Below are 17663 nucleotides of genomic sequence, written 5' to 3'. Positions count from 1 at the left end.
TGGGCAAATTCATGGTGGAGGGAGCCTCTAAACACCCTAGTTTGGGCAAATTCATGGTGGAGGGAGCCTCTAAAAACCCCAGTTTGGACCAATTCATGGTGGAGGGAGCCTCTAACCAGCCCAGTGTGGGCAAATTCATGGTGGAGGGAGCCTCTAAAAAACCCAGTTTGGACCAATTCATGGTGGAGGGAGCCTCTAACCAGCCCAGTTTGGGCAAATTCATGGTGGAGGGAGCCTCTAACCAGCCCAGTTTGGACCAATTAATGGTGGAGGGAGCCTCTAACCAGCCCAGTTTGGACCAATTAATGGTGGAGGGAGCCTCTAACCATCCCAGTTTGGACCAATTCATGGTGGAGGGAGCCTCTAAAAAACCCAGTTTGGACCAATTCATGGTGGAGGGAGCCTCTAAACAGCCCAGTTTGGGCAAATTCATGGTGGAGGGAGCCTCTAACCAGCCCAGTTTGGACCAATTAATGGTGGAGGGAGCCTCTAAACAGCCAAGTTTTGGGAAATTCATGGTGGAGGGAGCCTCTAACCAGCCCAGTTTGGACCAATTCATGGTGGAGGGAGCCGCTAAACAGCCCAGTTTGGACCAATTAATGGTGGAGGGAGCCTCTAACCAGCCCAGTTTGGACCAATTAATGGTGGAGGGAGCCTCTAACCACCCCAGTTTGGACCAATTCATGGTGGAGGGAGCCTCTAAACAGCCAAGTTTGGACCAATTCATGGTGGAGGGAGCCTCTAAAAACCCCAGTTTGGACCAATTCATGGTGGAGGGAGCCTCTAACCAGCCCAGTTTGGGCAAATTCATGGTGGAGGGAGCCTCTAAACAGCCCAGTTTGGGCAAATTCATGGTGGAGGGAGCCTCTAACCAGCCCAGTTTGGACCAATTAATGGTGGAGGGAGCCGCTAAACAGCCCAGTTTGGGCAAATTCATGGTGGAGGGAGCCTCTAAACAGCCCAGTTTGGACCAATTCATGGTGGAGGGAGCCTCTAAAAAACCCAGTTTGGACCAATTCATGGTGGAGGGAGCCTCTAAACAGCCCAGTTTGGGCAAATTCATGGTGGAGGGAGCCTCTAACCAGCCCAGTTTGGACCAATTAATGGTGGAGGGAGCCTCTAAACAGCCAAGTTTTGGGAAATTCATGGTGGAGGGAGCCTCTAACCAGCCCAGTTTGGACCAATTAATGGTGGAGGGAGCCGCTAAACAGCCCAGTTTGGACCAATTCATGGTGGAGGGAGCCTCTAAAAACCCCAGTTTGGACCAATTCATGGTGGAAGGAGCCTCTAAAAACCCCAGTTTGGACCAATTCATGGTGGAGGAAGCCTCTAACCAGCCCAGTTTGGGCACATTCATGGTGGAGGGAGCCTCTAACCAGCCCAGTTTGGGCAAATTCATGGTGGAGGGAGCCGCTAAACAGCCCAGTTTGGGCAAATTCATGGTGGAGGGAGCCTCTAAACAGCCCAGTTTGGGCAAATTCATGGTGGAGGGAGCCTCTAACCAGCCCAGTTTGGACCAATTAATGGTGGAGGGAGCCTCTAAACAGCCAAGTTTGGACCAATTCATGGTGGAGGGAGCCTCTAAAAACCCCAGTTTGGACCAATTCATGGTGGAGGGAGCCTCTAACCAGCCCAGTTTGGACCAATTAATGGTGGAGGGAGCCTCTAACCAGCCCAGTTTGGACCAATTAATGGTGGAGGGAGCCTCTAACCACCCCAGTTTGGACCAATTCATGGTGGAGGGAGCCTCTAAACAGCCAAGTTTGGACCAATTCATGGTGGAGGGAGCCTCTAAAAACCCCAGTTTGGACCAATTCATGGTGGAGGGAGCCTCTAACCAGCCCAGTTTGGGCAAATTCATGGTGGAGGGAGCCTCTAAACAGCCCAGTTTGGGCAAATTCATGGTGGAGGGAGCCTCTAACCAGCCCAGTTTGGACCAATTCATGGTGGAGGGAGCCGCTAAACAGCCCAGTTTGGACCAATTCATGGTGGAGGGAGCCTCTAAAAACCCCAGTTTGGACCAATTCATGGTGGAGGGAGCCTCTAACCAGCCCAGTTTGGACCAATTCATGGTGGAGGGAGCCTCTAAACAGCCCAGTTTGGGCAAATTCATGGTGGAGGGAGCCTCTAACCAGCCCAGTTTGGACCAATTCATGGTGGAGGGAGCCTCTAAACAGCCCAGTTTGGGCAAATTCATGGTGGAGGGAGCCTCTAACCAGCCCAGTTTGGACCAATTAATGGTGGAGGGAGCCTCTAAACAGCCCAGTTTGGACCAATTCATGGTGGAGGGAGCCTCTAAACAGCCCAGTTTGGGCAAATTCATGGTGGAGGGAGCCTCTAAAAAACCCAGTTTGGACCAATTCATGGTGGAGGGAGCCTCTAACCAGCCCAGTTTGGGCAAATTCATGGTGGAGGGAGCCTCTAAACAGCCCAGTTTGGGCAAATTCATGGTGGAGGGAGCCTCTAACCAGCCCAGTTTGGACCAATTAATGGTGGAGGGAGCCGCTAAACAGCCCAGTTTGGGCAAATTCATGGTGGAGGGAGCCTCTAAACAGCCCAGTTTGGACCAATTCATGGTGGAGGCAGCCTCTAAAAAACCCAGTTTGGACCAATTCATGGTGGAGGGAGCCTCTAAACAGCCCAGTTTGGGCAAATTCATGGTGGAGGGAGCCTCTAACCAGCAGAGTTGTGGGAAAGCAGGGTGGAGGGAGCCTCTAACCAGCAGAGTTGGTGGAAATCAGGGTGGAGGGAGCCTCTAACCAGCAGAGTTGGGGGAAATCATGTTGGAGGGAGCCTAGTATTAGCAGAATTGTGCAACGCTTATGGTGGATGAGTATGAGGATGCGGAGGAATTGGAGAGGTTGAGTACAGACATGGAGTTTCATGTTGGGGTGCTTTACACAGGTGGGCACAAAAATGAAGGCTCTATCCAGTGGTGGTTCATTTTTATCAAAGTGAGCCGGTCGGCACTCTCAGCTGACAGACGGGTGCGCTTGTCAGTGATGATGCCACCGGCTGCACTGAACACCCTCTCAGATAGGACGCTGGCGGCAGGACAGGACAGCACCTCCAAGGCATATAGGGCAAGTTCAAGCCACAGGTCCAACTTCGACACCCAATACGTGTAGGGCGCAGAGGGGTCGGAGAGGACAGGGCTGTGGTCGGAAAGGTATTCCCGCAACATGCGCCTATACTTCTCACGCCTGGTGACACTAGGACCCTCCGTGGCGGCACTTTGGCGAGGGGGTGCCATCAAGGTGTCCCAGACCTTAGACAGTGTGCCCCTCGTTTGTGTGGACCGGTGAGAACTTGGTTGCCTACTGGAGGAACTGCCCTCCCTGCCGCCAACGTCACATGCTGGAAACATCTCCATCATATTCTGCACCAATTGCCTGTGGCAAGCATTGATGCGATTGGCCCTCCCCTCTACCGGAATAAAAGACGAGATGTTGTTTTTATACCGGGGGTCAAGGATAGCAAAGATCCAGTACTGGTTGTCCTCCATGATTTTGACAATACGCTTGTCGGTTGTAAAGCACCCCAACATGAACTCAGCCATGTCTGCCACAGTGTTAGTTGGCATGACTCCTCTGGCCCCACCGGAAAGTTCAATCTCCATTTCCTCCTCATCCTCCATGTCTACCCATCCGCGCTGCAACAATGGGACGATTCGAAGTTGCCCGGAAGCCTCCTGTATCACCATCACATCATCGGACAACTCTTCTTCCTCCTCCTCCTCCTCCATTAAACGCAGTGAAGCGGACAGATGTGTGGACCTACTCTCCAGCTGTGACGGATCGGATGCTATCCCTAACTCCTCTGTGTGATCTGAGTTATCCCTGATGTCAATCAGGGATTCTCTCAGAACACACAAGAGCGGGATTGTAAGGCTCACCATCGCATCCTCAGAGCTCACCCTCCTTGTGGACTCCTCAAAGACCCGTAGGATGTCACAAAGGTCTCTCATCCATGGCCACTCATGGATGTGAAACTGAGGCAGCTGACTTTGTGGCACCCTAGGGTTTTGTAGCTGGTATTCCATCAAAGGTCTCTGCTGCTCAACCACTCTATTCAACATCTGAAACGTTGAGTTCCAGCGTGTGGGGACGTCGCACAAAAGCCGGTGTTGTGGCACATGCAGGCGTTGCTGGAGAGATTTTAAGCTAGCAGCGGCTACTGTCGACTTGCGAAAGTGGGCGCACATGCGCCGCACTTTCACCAGTAGCTCTGGAACATTGGGGTAGCTCTTTAGGAAACGTTGCACCACTAGGTTGAAGACGTGGGCCAGGCATGGAACATGTTGGAGTCCGGCAAGCTCCAGAGCTGCTACCAGGTTCCGGCCGTTATCACAAACGACCATGCCTGGGCCCAGGTGCAGCGGCTCAAACCATATTGCCGTCTCATCGAGGAGGGCATCCCTCACCTCGGAGGCAGTGTGCTGTCTGTCCCCCAAGCTGATCAGCTTCAGCACAGCCTGCTGACGTCTACCAACGCCAGTGCTGCAACGTTTCCAACTCGTAGCTGGGGTCAATCTAACAGAGGAGGCGGTGGCGGAGGAGGAGGCGGTAGAGGAGGAGGAGGAGGGGGGTGTTCTTCTCGTGTCCCTGCCAGGAATGTTAGGCGGGGAGACGAGGTACACCGGGCCAGTTTGGGAAGCAGTCCCAGCCTCAACTACATTCACCCAGTGTGCCGTCAGTGAAATGTAGCGTCCCTGTCCGCATGCACTTGTCCACGCGTCGGTGGTCAAGTGGACCTTTGTGCAAAGCGCGGAACTAAGGGCCCGCCTGATGTTGAGTGACACGTGCTGGTGCAAGGCGGGGACGGCACACCGGGAGAAGTAGTGACGGCTAGGGACGGCATAGCGAGGTGCCGCAGTTGCCATCAGGTCCAGGAAGGCGGGAGTTTCAACAAGCCGGAACGCCAACATCTCCTGGGCCAGCAGTTTAGCGATGTTGGCGTTCAAGGCTTGCGCGTGTGGGTGGTTAGCAGTGTATTTCTGCCGCCGCTCCAATGTCTGAGAGATGGTGGGTTGTTGTAAAGAAACGCCTGATGGTGCCTTTGATGGTGCAGGAGAAGGAGATAAGACAGGACCAGGGGAGGATGAGGTAGAAGTCAACAAAGTGGCGGAGGCAGATGAAGTGGTGTCCTGGCTCGTCCTCTGGAGTGCATCGCCAGCACAGTCAGCAGTGGCAGAGGCAGAGGCAGTGGCAGAGGCAGTGGCAGTGGCGTGAACGGCAGGCGGCCTTTGTCCTGCCGTTGCTGCCTGCCACTGATTCCAGTGCTTGGATTCCAAATGACGGCGCATTGAAGTGGTGGACAGGTTGCTCTTCTCAGAGCCCCTAATCAATTTCGAGAGGCAAATTGTGCAGACAACACTATATCTGTCCTCGGCGCATTCCTTGAAAAAACTCCACACCTTCGAGAAACGTGCCCTCGAGGTGGGAGTTTTTCGGGGCTGGGTACGAACTGGAACATCTTGGGAGATTCCGGGTGTGGCCTGGCTTCGCCTAAGCTGCTGACCTCTGCCTCTGCCTCTAGCTACCCTTTTTGGTGCTGCACCTGCCTCAACATCCACACTACTTTCCCCGCTTGACATCCCCCCTGTCCAGGTCGGGTCAGTGTCCTCATCATCCACCACTTCCTCTTCCAACTCCTGTCTCATCTCCTCCTCCCGCACAATGCGCCGGTCAACTGGATGCCCTGACGGCAACTGCGTCACATCATCGTCGATGAGGGTGGGTTGCTGGTCATCCACCACCAAATCGAACGGAGATGGAGGAGACTCTAGTGTTTGAGCATCTGGACACAGATGCTCCTCTGTTAGGTTCGTGGAATCGTGACGTGGAGAGGCAGGTTGAGGGACAATGAAAGGAGCGGAGAACAGCTCTGGGGAGCAGGGACAGTTTGGGTTATTGTTCTGTAAAGCTTCGGAATTTTGGGAGGAAGGAAGACAAGACTGTTGGGTAATAGGAGGAGAGGAGGCAGAGTCTGACTGGCTGCTGGACAATGTGCTGTAAGCGTTCTCTGACAGCCATTGCAAGACCTGTTCCTGGTTCTCGGGCCTACTAAGGTTTGTACCCTGCAGTTTAGTTAATGTGGCAAGCAACCCTGGCACTGTGGAGTGGCGCAATGCTTGCTGCCCCACAGGAGTAGGCACGGGATGCCCTGTGGCTTCACTGCTACCTTGCTCCCCAGAACCATTCCCCCGACCTCGCCCACGGCCTCGTCCACGTCCCTTTCCGGGAGCCTTGCGCATTTTGAATTCCTAGTTAGAAATTGGCACTGTATACCAGTAGTAAAAATTGTGGGTGCACGTAACCCCAATATATTCTTTGAATTCCCAGTCAGACACTGGCACTATATGGCAGTAGCAAGAAATGAGGGTATTTGTATTCCCAATATATTCTTTGAATTCCCAGTCAGACACTGGCACTATATGGCAGTAGCAAGAAATGAGGGTATTTGTATTCCCAATATATTCTTTGAATTCCCAGTCAGACACTGGCACTATATGGCAGTAGCAAGAAATGAGGGTATTTGTATTCCCAATATATTCTTTGAATTCCCAGTCAGACAATGGCACTGTATACCAGTAGTAAAAATTGTGGGTGCACGTAACCCCAATATATTCTTTGAATTCCCAGTCAGACACTGGCACTATATGGCAGTAGCAAGAAATGAGGGTATTTGTATTCCCAATATATTCTTTGAATTCCCAGTCAGACAATGGCACTGTATACCAGTAGTAAAAATTGTGGGTGCACGTAACCACAATATATTCTTTGAATTACCAGTCAGACACTGGCACTATATGGCAGTAGCAAGAAATGAGGGTATTTGTATTCCCAATATATTCTTTGAATTCCCAGTCAGACAATGGCACTGTATACCAGTAGTAAAAATTGTGGGTGCACGTAACCCCAATATATTCTTTGAATTACCAGTCAGAAACTGGCACTATATGGCAGTAGCAAGAAATGAGGGTATTTGTATTCCCAATATATTCTTTGAATTCCCAGTCAGACAATGGCACTGTATACCAGTAGTAAAAATTGTGGGTGCACGTAACCCCAATATATTCTTTGAATTCCCAGTCAGACACTGGCACTATATGGCAGTAGCAAGAAATGAGGGTATTTGTATTCCCAATATATTCTTTGAATTCCCAGTCAGACAATGGCACTGTATACCAGTAGTAAAAATTGTGGGTGCACGTAACCCCAATATATTCTTTGAATTACCAGTCAGAAACTGGCACTATATGGCAGTAGCAAGAAATGAGGGTATTTATAACCCCAATATATTCTTTGAATTCCCAGTCAGACAATGGCACTGTATACCAGTAGTAAAAATTGTGGGTGCACGTAACCCCAATATATTCTTTGAATTACCAGTCAGAAACTGGCACTATATGGCAGTAGCAAGAAATGAGGGTATTTATAACCCCAATATATTCTTTGAATTCCCAGTCAGACAATGGCACTGTATACCAGTAGTAAAAATTGTGGGTGCACGTAACCCCAATATATTCTTTGAATTCCCAGTCAGACACTGGCACTATATGGCAGTAGCAAGAAATGAGGGTATTTGTATTCCCAATATATTCTTTGAATTCCCAGTCAGACAATGGCACTGTATACCAGTAGTAAAAATAGTGGGTGTATATAGCCCCAATTCTATTGCTAGGGGACTTGCAGGGTATTTCTGGGGTGAAGGTGGGGGGGCACACCGTTGGAACGGGTATCGGGGTATATATCGGGTATACGGGAATACACTGACAGTGTATTCCATTCAGGATCCTGGGAAAGCTGGGTTGCGGCGATTGAGCCCGTCAGTGCCACGTTACACTGACAAGCTTCTCCCTGGAATTTAGCTCTTACAAGAGCTGTTGTGGTTGTCTTCTCCTTCCTATCCTAGCCTGTCCCTGCCTACCCAGAATCTAAGCCCTAGCTAGCTGGACGGAAACCTCCGTCCTCGGTGAATTGCAAGCTCAGAATGACGCGAACCTGGGCGTCGCTGTTCTTTTAAATTAGAGGTCACATGTTTTCGGCAGCCAATGGGTTTTGCCTACTTTTCTCAACGTCACCGGTGTCGTAGTTCCTGTCCCACCTACCCTGCGCTGTTATTGGAGCAAAAAAGGCGCCAGGGAAGGTGGGAGGGGAATCGAGTAATGGCGCACTTTACCACGCGGTGTTCGATTCGATTCGAACATGCCGAACAGCCTAATATCCGATCGAACATGAGTTCGATAGAACACTGTTCGCTCATCTCTACTCATAGTCATAATCATTAGTTCTCTGTGCGGAGTCTTCGCTTGGTCTGATGTAGATTATACAGCCTGGTCGCGGTTGGAAGGATGGACTTGCGATAGCTCCTTCTCACACTTGGGGTGAAGCAGACGGTCACTTACAGTGCTGCCAAGTCCCATCAAGGTCCCATACATGGGGTGGGATTTGTTCTCCCGCATGGAGGTCACCACAGACAGTATCCTTCTATCACCCACCACCTGTACTGGGTCCAGGGGGCTCCCCAGGACAGAGCTGGCCTTTCTGATCAGCCTGTCAAGTCTATTTCTGTCCCTGGTTGATATACTGCTTCCCCAGCAGGCCACACCGAAAAAGATGGCTGAGGCAACCACAGAGTTGAAGAAGGCCCTAAGAAGTGTCCCCCGGACTCCAAAGGCCCTCAGCCTTCTGAGCAGGTAGAGTCTGCTGTGGCCCTTTCTGTGCAGCGCCTCCAGGTGGTCAGCCCAGTCTAGTTTATTATTGAGGATCACGCCCAGATACTTATAGGTCCTGACTATCTCAATACATGTTCCTTGGATCTCCACCGGGGTCGGAGCACTTCTCCACTTACTAAAGTCCACCACCATCTCCTTGGTCTTCCCAGCATTAATCCTGAGCTGGTTCTGCTGACACCAGTCCACAAAATCCCGGTATAAGTCTCTGTATTCCCTATGGTCACCATCAGTGATAAGGCCGACTACAGCAGAGTCATCGGAGTACTTCTGTAAGTAACAGCTGGAGGAGTTATGCCTAAAGTCAGCAGTGTACAGTGTGAAGAGAAATGGGGCAAGAACTGGACCTTGTGGTGCCCCCGTACTACAGATCACAGTGTCAGACACACAGTCCCGGGCTCTCACATACTGAGGGCGGGGTGTCAGGTAGTCTAGGATCCAGTTGGACAGGTGATGGTCCACCCCACCAAGGTCCAGCTTCTCCCTCAGTAGCCCTGGCTGAATGGTGGTGAACGCACTGGAGAAATCAAAGAACATTATTCTCACAGTGTTCCCGGGTTTCTCCAGGTGAGAGAGAGCTCTATGAAGAAGGTGGATGATGGCGTCATCCACCCCAATGCCCGGCCGGCAGGCAAACTGGAGGGGGTCCAGAGCGGAGCTCACTAGGGGGCGTAGGTGTGTCAGGACCAGTCTCTCTAGGACCTTCATCAGGTGGATGTCAGCGCTACAGGTCGGTAGTCATTGTAGCCCATCGGGTTGGGTTTCTTTGGGACTGGTACCACGCAAGATGTTTTCCACAGTTGAGGTACCACCCCCAGCTTCAGGCTCATATTGTACATGTGCGTTATAATACCACACAGCTGGTCACTGCACATTTTAAGAACTCTTGCGCTTATACCATCAGGTCCCCCCGCTTTGTTCGCTCTAATATTCTTCAATTCCTTACACACCTGAGACTCCTGCAGGATCAGATAGTCAGATTGCAGTTGACCGCAGGTCGGTGGGGGTTGGGTCTTGGTGTGTGAGGGGACATGGGACTGTATGTGAGGAGGGGGAGGGAGTGATGTAGTTACATGGGACTGTATGTGAGGAGGGGGGAGGGAGTGATGTAATTACATGGGACTGTATGTGAGGAGGGGAGGGAGTGATGTAGTTACATGGGACTGTATGTGAGGAGGGAGAGGGAGTGATGTAGTTACATGGGACTGTATGTGAGGAGGGGAGGGAGTGATGTAGTTACATGGGACTGTATGTGAGGAGGGGGGAGGGAGTGATGTAGTTACATGGGACTGTATGTGAGGAGGGGAGGGAGTGATGTACTTACATGGGACTGTATGTGAGGAGGGGGAGGGAGTGATGTACTTACATGGGACTGTATGTGAGGAGGGGGAGGGAGTGATGTACTTACATGGGACTGTATGTGAGGAGGGAGAGGGAGTGATGTAGTTACATGGGACTGTATGTGAGGAGGGGGAGGGAGTGGTGTAGTTACATGGGACTGTATGTGAGGAGGGGGGAGGGAGTGATGTAGTTACATGGGACTGTATGTGAGGAGGGGGGAGGGAGTGATGTAGTTACATGGGACTGTATGTGAGGAGGGGGAGGGAGTGGTGTAGTTACATGGGACTGTATGTGAGGAGGGGGGAGGGAGTGATGTAGTTACATGGGACTGTATGTGAGGAGGGGGAGGGAGTGATGTATTACATGGGACTGTATGTGAGGAGGGGGAGGGAGTGATGTAGTTACATGGGACTGTATGTGAGGAGGGGAGGGAGTGATGTAGTTACATGGGACTGTATGTGAGGGGGGGAGTGATGTAGTTACATGGGACTGTATGTGAGGAGGGGGAGGGAGTGATGTAGTTACATGGGACTGTATGTGAGGAGGGGGAGGGAGTGATGTAGTTACATGGGACTGTATGTGAGGAGGGGGATGAAGCACTAGGAGCATATTCACACTAGACACTTCCCTCCTGGTTTCTCATATTCTGGGGGTACAGACCAGGGCTCTTGTTCTGTGGCTTTTCTTCCTTTAGGGGGCAGTCAGGGGTCTGTAGTTATTTTGTGGTCTCTCCTGAGGTTTATGTTACACGAGGGGTTAATAGTTTAGTCAGCGACTACTAAAGGGGTTTCCAGGTAAATAAACCCTCCTGAATACAGCACAACATGGGGCCTGTAATAGAAGAAATCTTTCCTGGCTTCTCCCTCTGTGCAGTAAAGCTGCCCCAGTCCGGGCCTCTCCGCACTCCCTCTTGTCTCCCATCATATAGGAACCACTAGCTGAGGACGCCCACCATTATGGCCAGTGATTGGCTAAATGGGGGTCTCTAAGCATTTCCTGTGTGTCAGGAGAGATCAGGAAGTGGGAAATAGCGAGGACTCGGGCAGAGTCAGACCCGGAGTGTCAGGGGTCGCTGATAGGTGGGGGCTGTGTCTTATATTTGGGCTCCATATTGACCTATTTTAGGTAAGGGGTTCTCTGGAGAGACTTTCAGCTCTTAATTCCCCAACTTCTATTTCAGATGAACCAGGGGATTCTGAGCTGTCCCAACCCCCTCCCCCCTCGTGTTCTCTCCTAGTTACCTGTGCTGGGGGGCTGATGTCACGTAACCATAGGAGAGGAGGGTGGAGAGGGGATTCAGGGGTCGGGTGCTGGTTCCAGTCACATGACCCAAGGCCAAAACACTCAGACAATGGGAGCGCTCGTGAAGAAAAAAGCAGCCCATTCATTTCAATGGGGAGCGCTCGTATGCCGGCTCTCATTGAAATGAATGGGATCTGCTTCATATGCGCTGATTCTGAACGTGTTTTAACGATCAGAACCAGTCACCGTATCCGTAGTGTGAATGCACCCTAAGGAGCCAATAAATCCCAATGATGGGCCAGAAAATCCTACAAACCCCTTTACCTTTATACCGCACTATTGTCAGCCTTACTCTGCCCCAAAATGTTTCACCATAACTTTGGTTTTTATAAAGACTCCTCCTAAGCCGCACAGAACATGAGTGCTAAAAAGCCAAAACATTTGTGTAATCCCCCCCTCCCCCGAGCACCGCTGACCCCTGACCCCTTTATATCCTTTCTACATTACTGTAATGACATTAGTTGTAGCGGTGATTCCAGTCTGTACATCATATAACCAGTGACCAACTATTCACCTCATGTCCAATGTCTACAAAGAGACCAAACATCATCTACACCCAAATATCTCATCACTATCACATTGTTATCTCCAGTTATTGTATTTTATTTCCATTGTCTCATCTTCTCTCCATTCAGGTTCCTACAATATAGAATCCTCTCAGTATCTTCTATAGAAGAGAATATTCCTGATTGTCCCATCAAGGATGGAAAGAGACAGGAACAAGATGGCGGAAAGTCTATTAAATCTCACCCTAGAGATCATCTACCAGCTTACTGGAGAGGTGAGAGATTCTGATGATGTCATCATGACATCATTCTTATCTATAGCAATAACAGATGATAGGACTGGAGAGGTGATGGACTCTGGACATGTATGGAGTGAGATTTATTAATGAGTCTCCCCATAACCAGGATTACACAGTAGTGAAGAAGACCTCTAGTGGGCGCTGTCAGGCTCCTGTGTATGAAGGATATAGAGGAATCCTGAGCCCAATCCCAGGGCCTCCACCTCACCCCCTGATACAGGAGGAGATCAATGGACAGAAGATCCTAGAACTCACCAACAAGATGCTGGAGCTGCTGACTGGAGAGGTGACACTGCTGGGAATGCTGGGACATTATACAGTAACTGGAGGGGTCGGGGTGATGACTGTATCATTGTGTTGTCAGGTTCCTATAAGGTGTCAGGATGTCGCTGTCTATTTCTCCATGGAGGAGTGGGAGTATTTAGAAGGACACAAGGATCTGTACAAGGAGGTGATGATGGAGGACCACCAGCCCCTCACATCAGCAGGTAATAGACATGACTATATACACATGGACTTCCATTATTTGTATCTACAGAATGAATTCAGTCCCTGTCTGTGTTTCCTACAGGTAGATCCAGTGAGAGGACAACACCGGAGAGATGTCCCAGTCCTCTTCTTCCACAGGATGATCAGGTAGATGGAGATATTCCCTATGATGTGTAGACGGGCTGTGAAGTCCTTGTGGTCAGTCTTGTTGTATCCAGCAGTATTAGATGGTTATATACATGGGCGGTGTCATTTAGCCGCCATCTAATATGTTTCTCCGGCTTCTCACAGACCTGCAGCTACTGTCAGGACATCTTTCATCTTCATGCGGATTAATGATCTAGAACATTCTCTGTGACTTCCCCATTTGTCCGGTGACTTTTACATTATTTGTTTCACAGATTTTCCATCAGGATAAAGATGTGAGCGACATTAATGCTATATCTATGAGAATACAGGAAGATCCCTATGTGAGTGGTGATGAGGAGTGTGAGGAGGACATTCCTACAGGGACCCGCCCAGGTGAGGAGTCACCACTATATAAAGCACAGAAGGGTCACTGATTCTAGTCAGACATTGTTTAGACTATTTGTTGTTCCCCGATTCAGATAAAATACTAATAATACATGAATATAAATGTGATACCGCTATAGGGGGTAATAAATGTAGTATAGAATATAATGGAAGGACCTGACATCGATGTGAATGAGGCGAATTTCCTCATCCCCGGCTGTCAGTCCTCGTGAAGGGAAAGAATTTACCAGAATTATATAGCAGATTATTTCAGCTACTGGTAATAATAATCCTCCTGCTCGATCTTCAGGCAGATTCCACCTCAGAGCTCTATGGAAATAAATGGGAGGTGGAAAATCCCGCCTGGCCAGTAAGGAGTCTGATGGAGATTCGGGGGCTGATTTGGAAAATTTTTTCTTCTGAATTCACTGTGTAAGCCTCACCTTAGACTCCAATCACATTATGGAATCCGGACTAGAAAATCTCGTCTGTACATCAGTCACATTTCCCCGCCCGAACTCTGTCCACACACCAGGACTCCCCGTATCTTAGTGATCTATGACGCTAGGAGTCCCGGCTTCCTTGTGACTCCTCAGATGCATACTACACACTGTATGGGACAGCAGATCTGCGGTGACTTTGGGCTGAGAATCTGTGGTGTGTATGGGGTGTAATACAGTAAGATTTATGGTATCCTACAGTATTATTCCACATAAGTGGCCATATTTACGCAGCTATGGATTGTGTTCACCTCTACAGTCACCTAGAGCAGTGGTGGCATCTCCTGCCCCGTTTCATTACTATTCACTATCACTGACCTCCATCTCAGCACAGTGAATACTAATGAAGTAGGCCGCACTGCCATCATTTGCTGCCTGTGCTACTGACATTACTACTTAACACAGTCTGAAGCGTCTCAGGCAGCGGCAGCTCAGTGGGGGAATATACTTGTAAGGTTATGTTATTCAAAAATAGTAACATCAGTATTCTTCTTGTCAGATGAATGTACCAGGAGGTCAGAGGGACATCTGATATCTACAGGAGATCCGTATGAAGAACATGACATTACTTTAGATTTTACTGCTACCCAGAGAGTTCACACAGGAGAGAAGCCATATTCATGCCCTGAATGTGGGAAATGTTTTACTCACAAATCATATCTTGCTAAACATCAGAAAATTCACACAGGAGAGAAGCCATATTCATGCCCAGAATGTGGGAAATGTTTTAAGCAGAAGTCAAATCTTGTTGACCATCAAAGGACTCACACAGGAGAGAAGCCATATTCATGCCCAGAATGTGGGAAATATTTTACTCACAAATCATATCTTGCTAAACATCTTAAAATTCACACAGGAGAAAAGCCATATTCATGCTGCGAATGTGGGAAATGTTTTATTCACAAAAAAGAACTTTTTCAACATCAAAGAACTCACACAGGAGAGAGGCCATATTTATGCCCAGAATGTGGGAAATGTTTTAAGCGGATGTCAAATCTTGTTGACCATCAAAGGACTCACACAGGAGAGAGGCCATATTCATGCCCAGAATGTGGGAAAAGTTTTACTGTAAAATCACATCTTGTTAGACATCAGAGAATTCACACAGGAGAGAAACCATATTCATGCCCAGAATGTGGGAAAAGTTTTACTGTAAAATCACATCTTGTTGAACATCAAAGAACTCACACAGGAGAGAAGCCATATTCATGCTCCGAATGTGAGAAATGTTTTACTCAGAAATCACGACTTGTTGCACATCAAAGAACTCACACAGAGGAGAAGCCATATTCATGCCCAGAATGTGGGAAATGTTTTATTCACAAAAAAGAACTTTTTCAACATGAAAGAACTCACACAGGGGAGAAGCCATATTTATGCCCAGAATGTGGGAAATGTTTTACTCAGAAATCAAATCTTGTTGATCATCAAAGAACTCACACAAGGGAGAAGCCATATTCATGCCCAGAATGTGGGAAATGTTTTACTCACAAATCAAGTCTTGTTACACATCAGAGAATTCACACAGGAGAGAAGCCATATTCATGCCCAGAATGTGGGAAAAGTCTTAAGCGCAAATCAAATCTTATTGTACATCAAAGGACTCACACAGGAGAGAAGCCATATTCATGCCTAGAATGTGGGACATGTTTTACTGACAAATCAAATCTTGTCACACATCAGAAAATTCACACAGGAGAGAAGCCATATTCATGCCCAGAATGTGAGAAATGTTTTACTTGGAAATCACAACTTGTTGCACATCAAAGAACTCACACAGGAGAGAAGCCATATTCATTTTATCTCTAAATCAGAACTTATTAAACATCTGGGAATTCACACATAATCATTGATATTGTTTTGTATCTGTTAGTTTGAAATCTGATAATACAGATTCTTGGAAAGATTAAAGAGGTTTTCCGGGTGTGTGTGTGTGTGTGTGTATGTATGTATGTATATATATATATATATGTATATTCTTTTTCAGAAAGATCCGAGAGGGTTAGTAATGGGTTAAAGAAGTGCGCCCGTATACCTTTAGCAGGGTTTGGAGTGATTTCTGGGTGTCTCTGGTTTCTGCTAGGCCATATCCGCCTCAAAATCCTGAACAAAAAGACAGTTCCCATTGAAAACAATGGTAGCCACTCAGGTCGTCTTTCTGGGAGCCGTTTCTTCCGGCTCCCGGTAAATAGAAGCAAATTCTTTAGGCCGTTTTGCCTCGCGATTCGGCCTGAAGACACTCCCTCCCCCTGACTAGGCCCATTCATTGGGCCTAATCCAGAGCAGAGTGCGCGGCTGGATGCTGGTGCAGTGCATTGGATTTCAGTCGCGGATACCCGGCTTTTGGTCTCAGGTTCAGGACCAAAAAACTCCATCTGAACTTACCCTTAGATCTTGGAGGATTTTGTCTGCTGATTTTGCCTGAAGTTAAGGTTGTGTTTTATTTTTTCTTATTCTGTTCCTGACATGAAGGTTTATTTATTTTTTTGCTATTTTTCCAAATAAACCTGTTTGCACCAGACATCGTGTTCCTGTCTCTGAGTGGTTGGGTCTGCACCATTGTTGCTACCGAGCTTCTTTCTCCACATATGTTGGAAGATGAGGGCAGCCCAATTTAATCTGTCTTAACCCTTTTGCTGCCAGGCACGTACACTGTACGTGCTCCCAAGGTGGCACTTCAGTAGCGGAGGACGTACTTAGTACGTCCTCCCTACTAAAGCCGATATCTCTGGACTACAGCAACATATCTTGATGCTTTAAAATGCATTTTAAAGAAGAGACTCTCATCTTTAAAATGATACCAGGGACTTGATGATTTTACATAGTCTTGGAGCCATTCACTGTTGAAAACACTATTTGGCATTGAGATCCAACTGCAGATCTCAATTCCCGACAGCGTTTCAACAGTGAATTTCTCCAAAACTGTACCTCCAATCATCGAGTTCTTTATATCAATTTAAAGATGAGATTCTCCTCTTTAAATTGCAATTGAAAGCATCAAGATATGTTGATGCAGTCCAAAGATATAGAGCTTCAAAGTGTCCCCCTCCCCTCCTGTCTAAGCAAGCAATTTGCGATCTAACAAGAAAGGAAGAGGGACACAGAGCAGCCCAGCAGAGAGAGAGAGAGAGAAAAACAATCTGACTCTCTGCATAACTTGTGTGACAGCAGGAGGGGGGTGGCAGGGACTCTATTGTCCCTATTAACCCTTCTCCTGCCAATCAGAGCGTATACTATACATTTGTCTCTGATTGTCACATACAGGTATAATGTAATTCCCCCCTGAGCTTTACTAGTGGGGTATTCTTATGTTATACCTCCTGAACATAACCAGGAAGTTTATTGGCGCTGTGACCCAGACGTTTACCATTGTCCAGGTCGCAGCGCCAAAAAAAAATAGTCGCACCAAACACACAACATATACATAAAGTCGCAAATAAAGTTTACATTTCACCCAATCCCTGTCCTGTCTATACCTGAGCTCTCTACAGTAAAATACGTCTCTAGTGATATCCGTTACACACTAAAATAATAGTAATAACAATTATCACTAGAGATGAACGTATAGATTGCCAAAATTATTATAGGGGGATGGAAAATAACATTTTTATGTAAAGTCCTATTTAATTTGCATGCACAAAATGTGATGGCGCATTTCTGCGATTTTGGCGATTCTTTAACACCCGCCCCTGTAAATATATACATGTGTGGTATGTATGAACTCCTCACATATTGCAGTTTTATGTACAGTACATTATGTTTGCAGAAAGGGATTTCTTGAGCCGCACTTTAGTGGCAAATTTGAATTTTTGCGCAATTTTTGCTAGCAATCTCTGTTTGCGGCAAAGTTGAATGAAGGTGGTTGTATATATAAACTATTAAATTGTGTTTTTATATACGGTATGCTGTGTACTCTGAAAAAAGTTAGATTTTGGTATCACAGTCACAGTTTGGTAGGTGCAGTATAGCTTTTTAA

At 48.0% G+C, this 17663-nt stretch overlaps 2 protein-coding genes across 2 annotated transcripts in view; one reads left to right on the top strand and one right to left on the bottom strand.

Moving 5' to 3' along the window:
- Positions 1 to 17663, bottom strand: part of LOC142189903 (uncharacterized) — a 490808-nt gene that overhangs the window by 214183 nt on the left and 258962 nt on the right. The gene's annotated exons all lie outside the window — the stretch shown is intronic.
- LOC142189591 (uncharacterized) overlaps positions 1 to 17663 on the top strand; it is a 308382-nt gene that overhangs the window by 263671 nt on the left and 27048 nt on the right. Inside the window, exon 15 of the mRNA XM_075262203.1 lies at positions 14262 to 15470. Within this exon, the coding sequence (XP_075118304.1) occupies positions 14262 to 15470 (1209 nt within the window). The remainder of the gene's footprint in view (positions 1 to 14261; positions 15471 to 17663) is intronic.

Source organism: Leptodactylus fuscus, chromosome 1, assembly GCF_031893055.1.
Source record: "Leptodactylus fuscus isolate aLepFus1 chromosome 1, aLepFus1.hap2, whole genome shotgun sequence".
NCBI classification, from domain to species: domain Eukaryota; kingdom Metazoa; phylum Chordata; class Amphibia; order Anura; family Leptodactylidae; genus Leptodactylus; species Leptodactylus fuscus.
The sequence above is the reverse complement of the archived record's forward strand: the minus strand, read 5'-3'. Positions and strand labels throughout refer to the sequence as shown.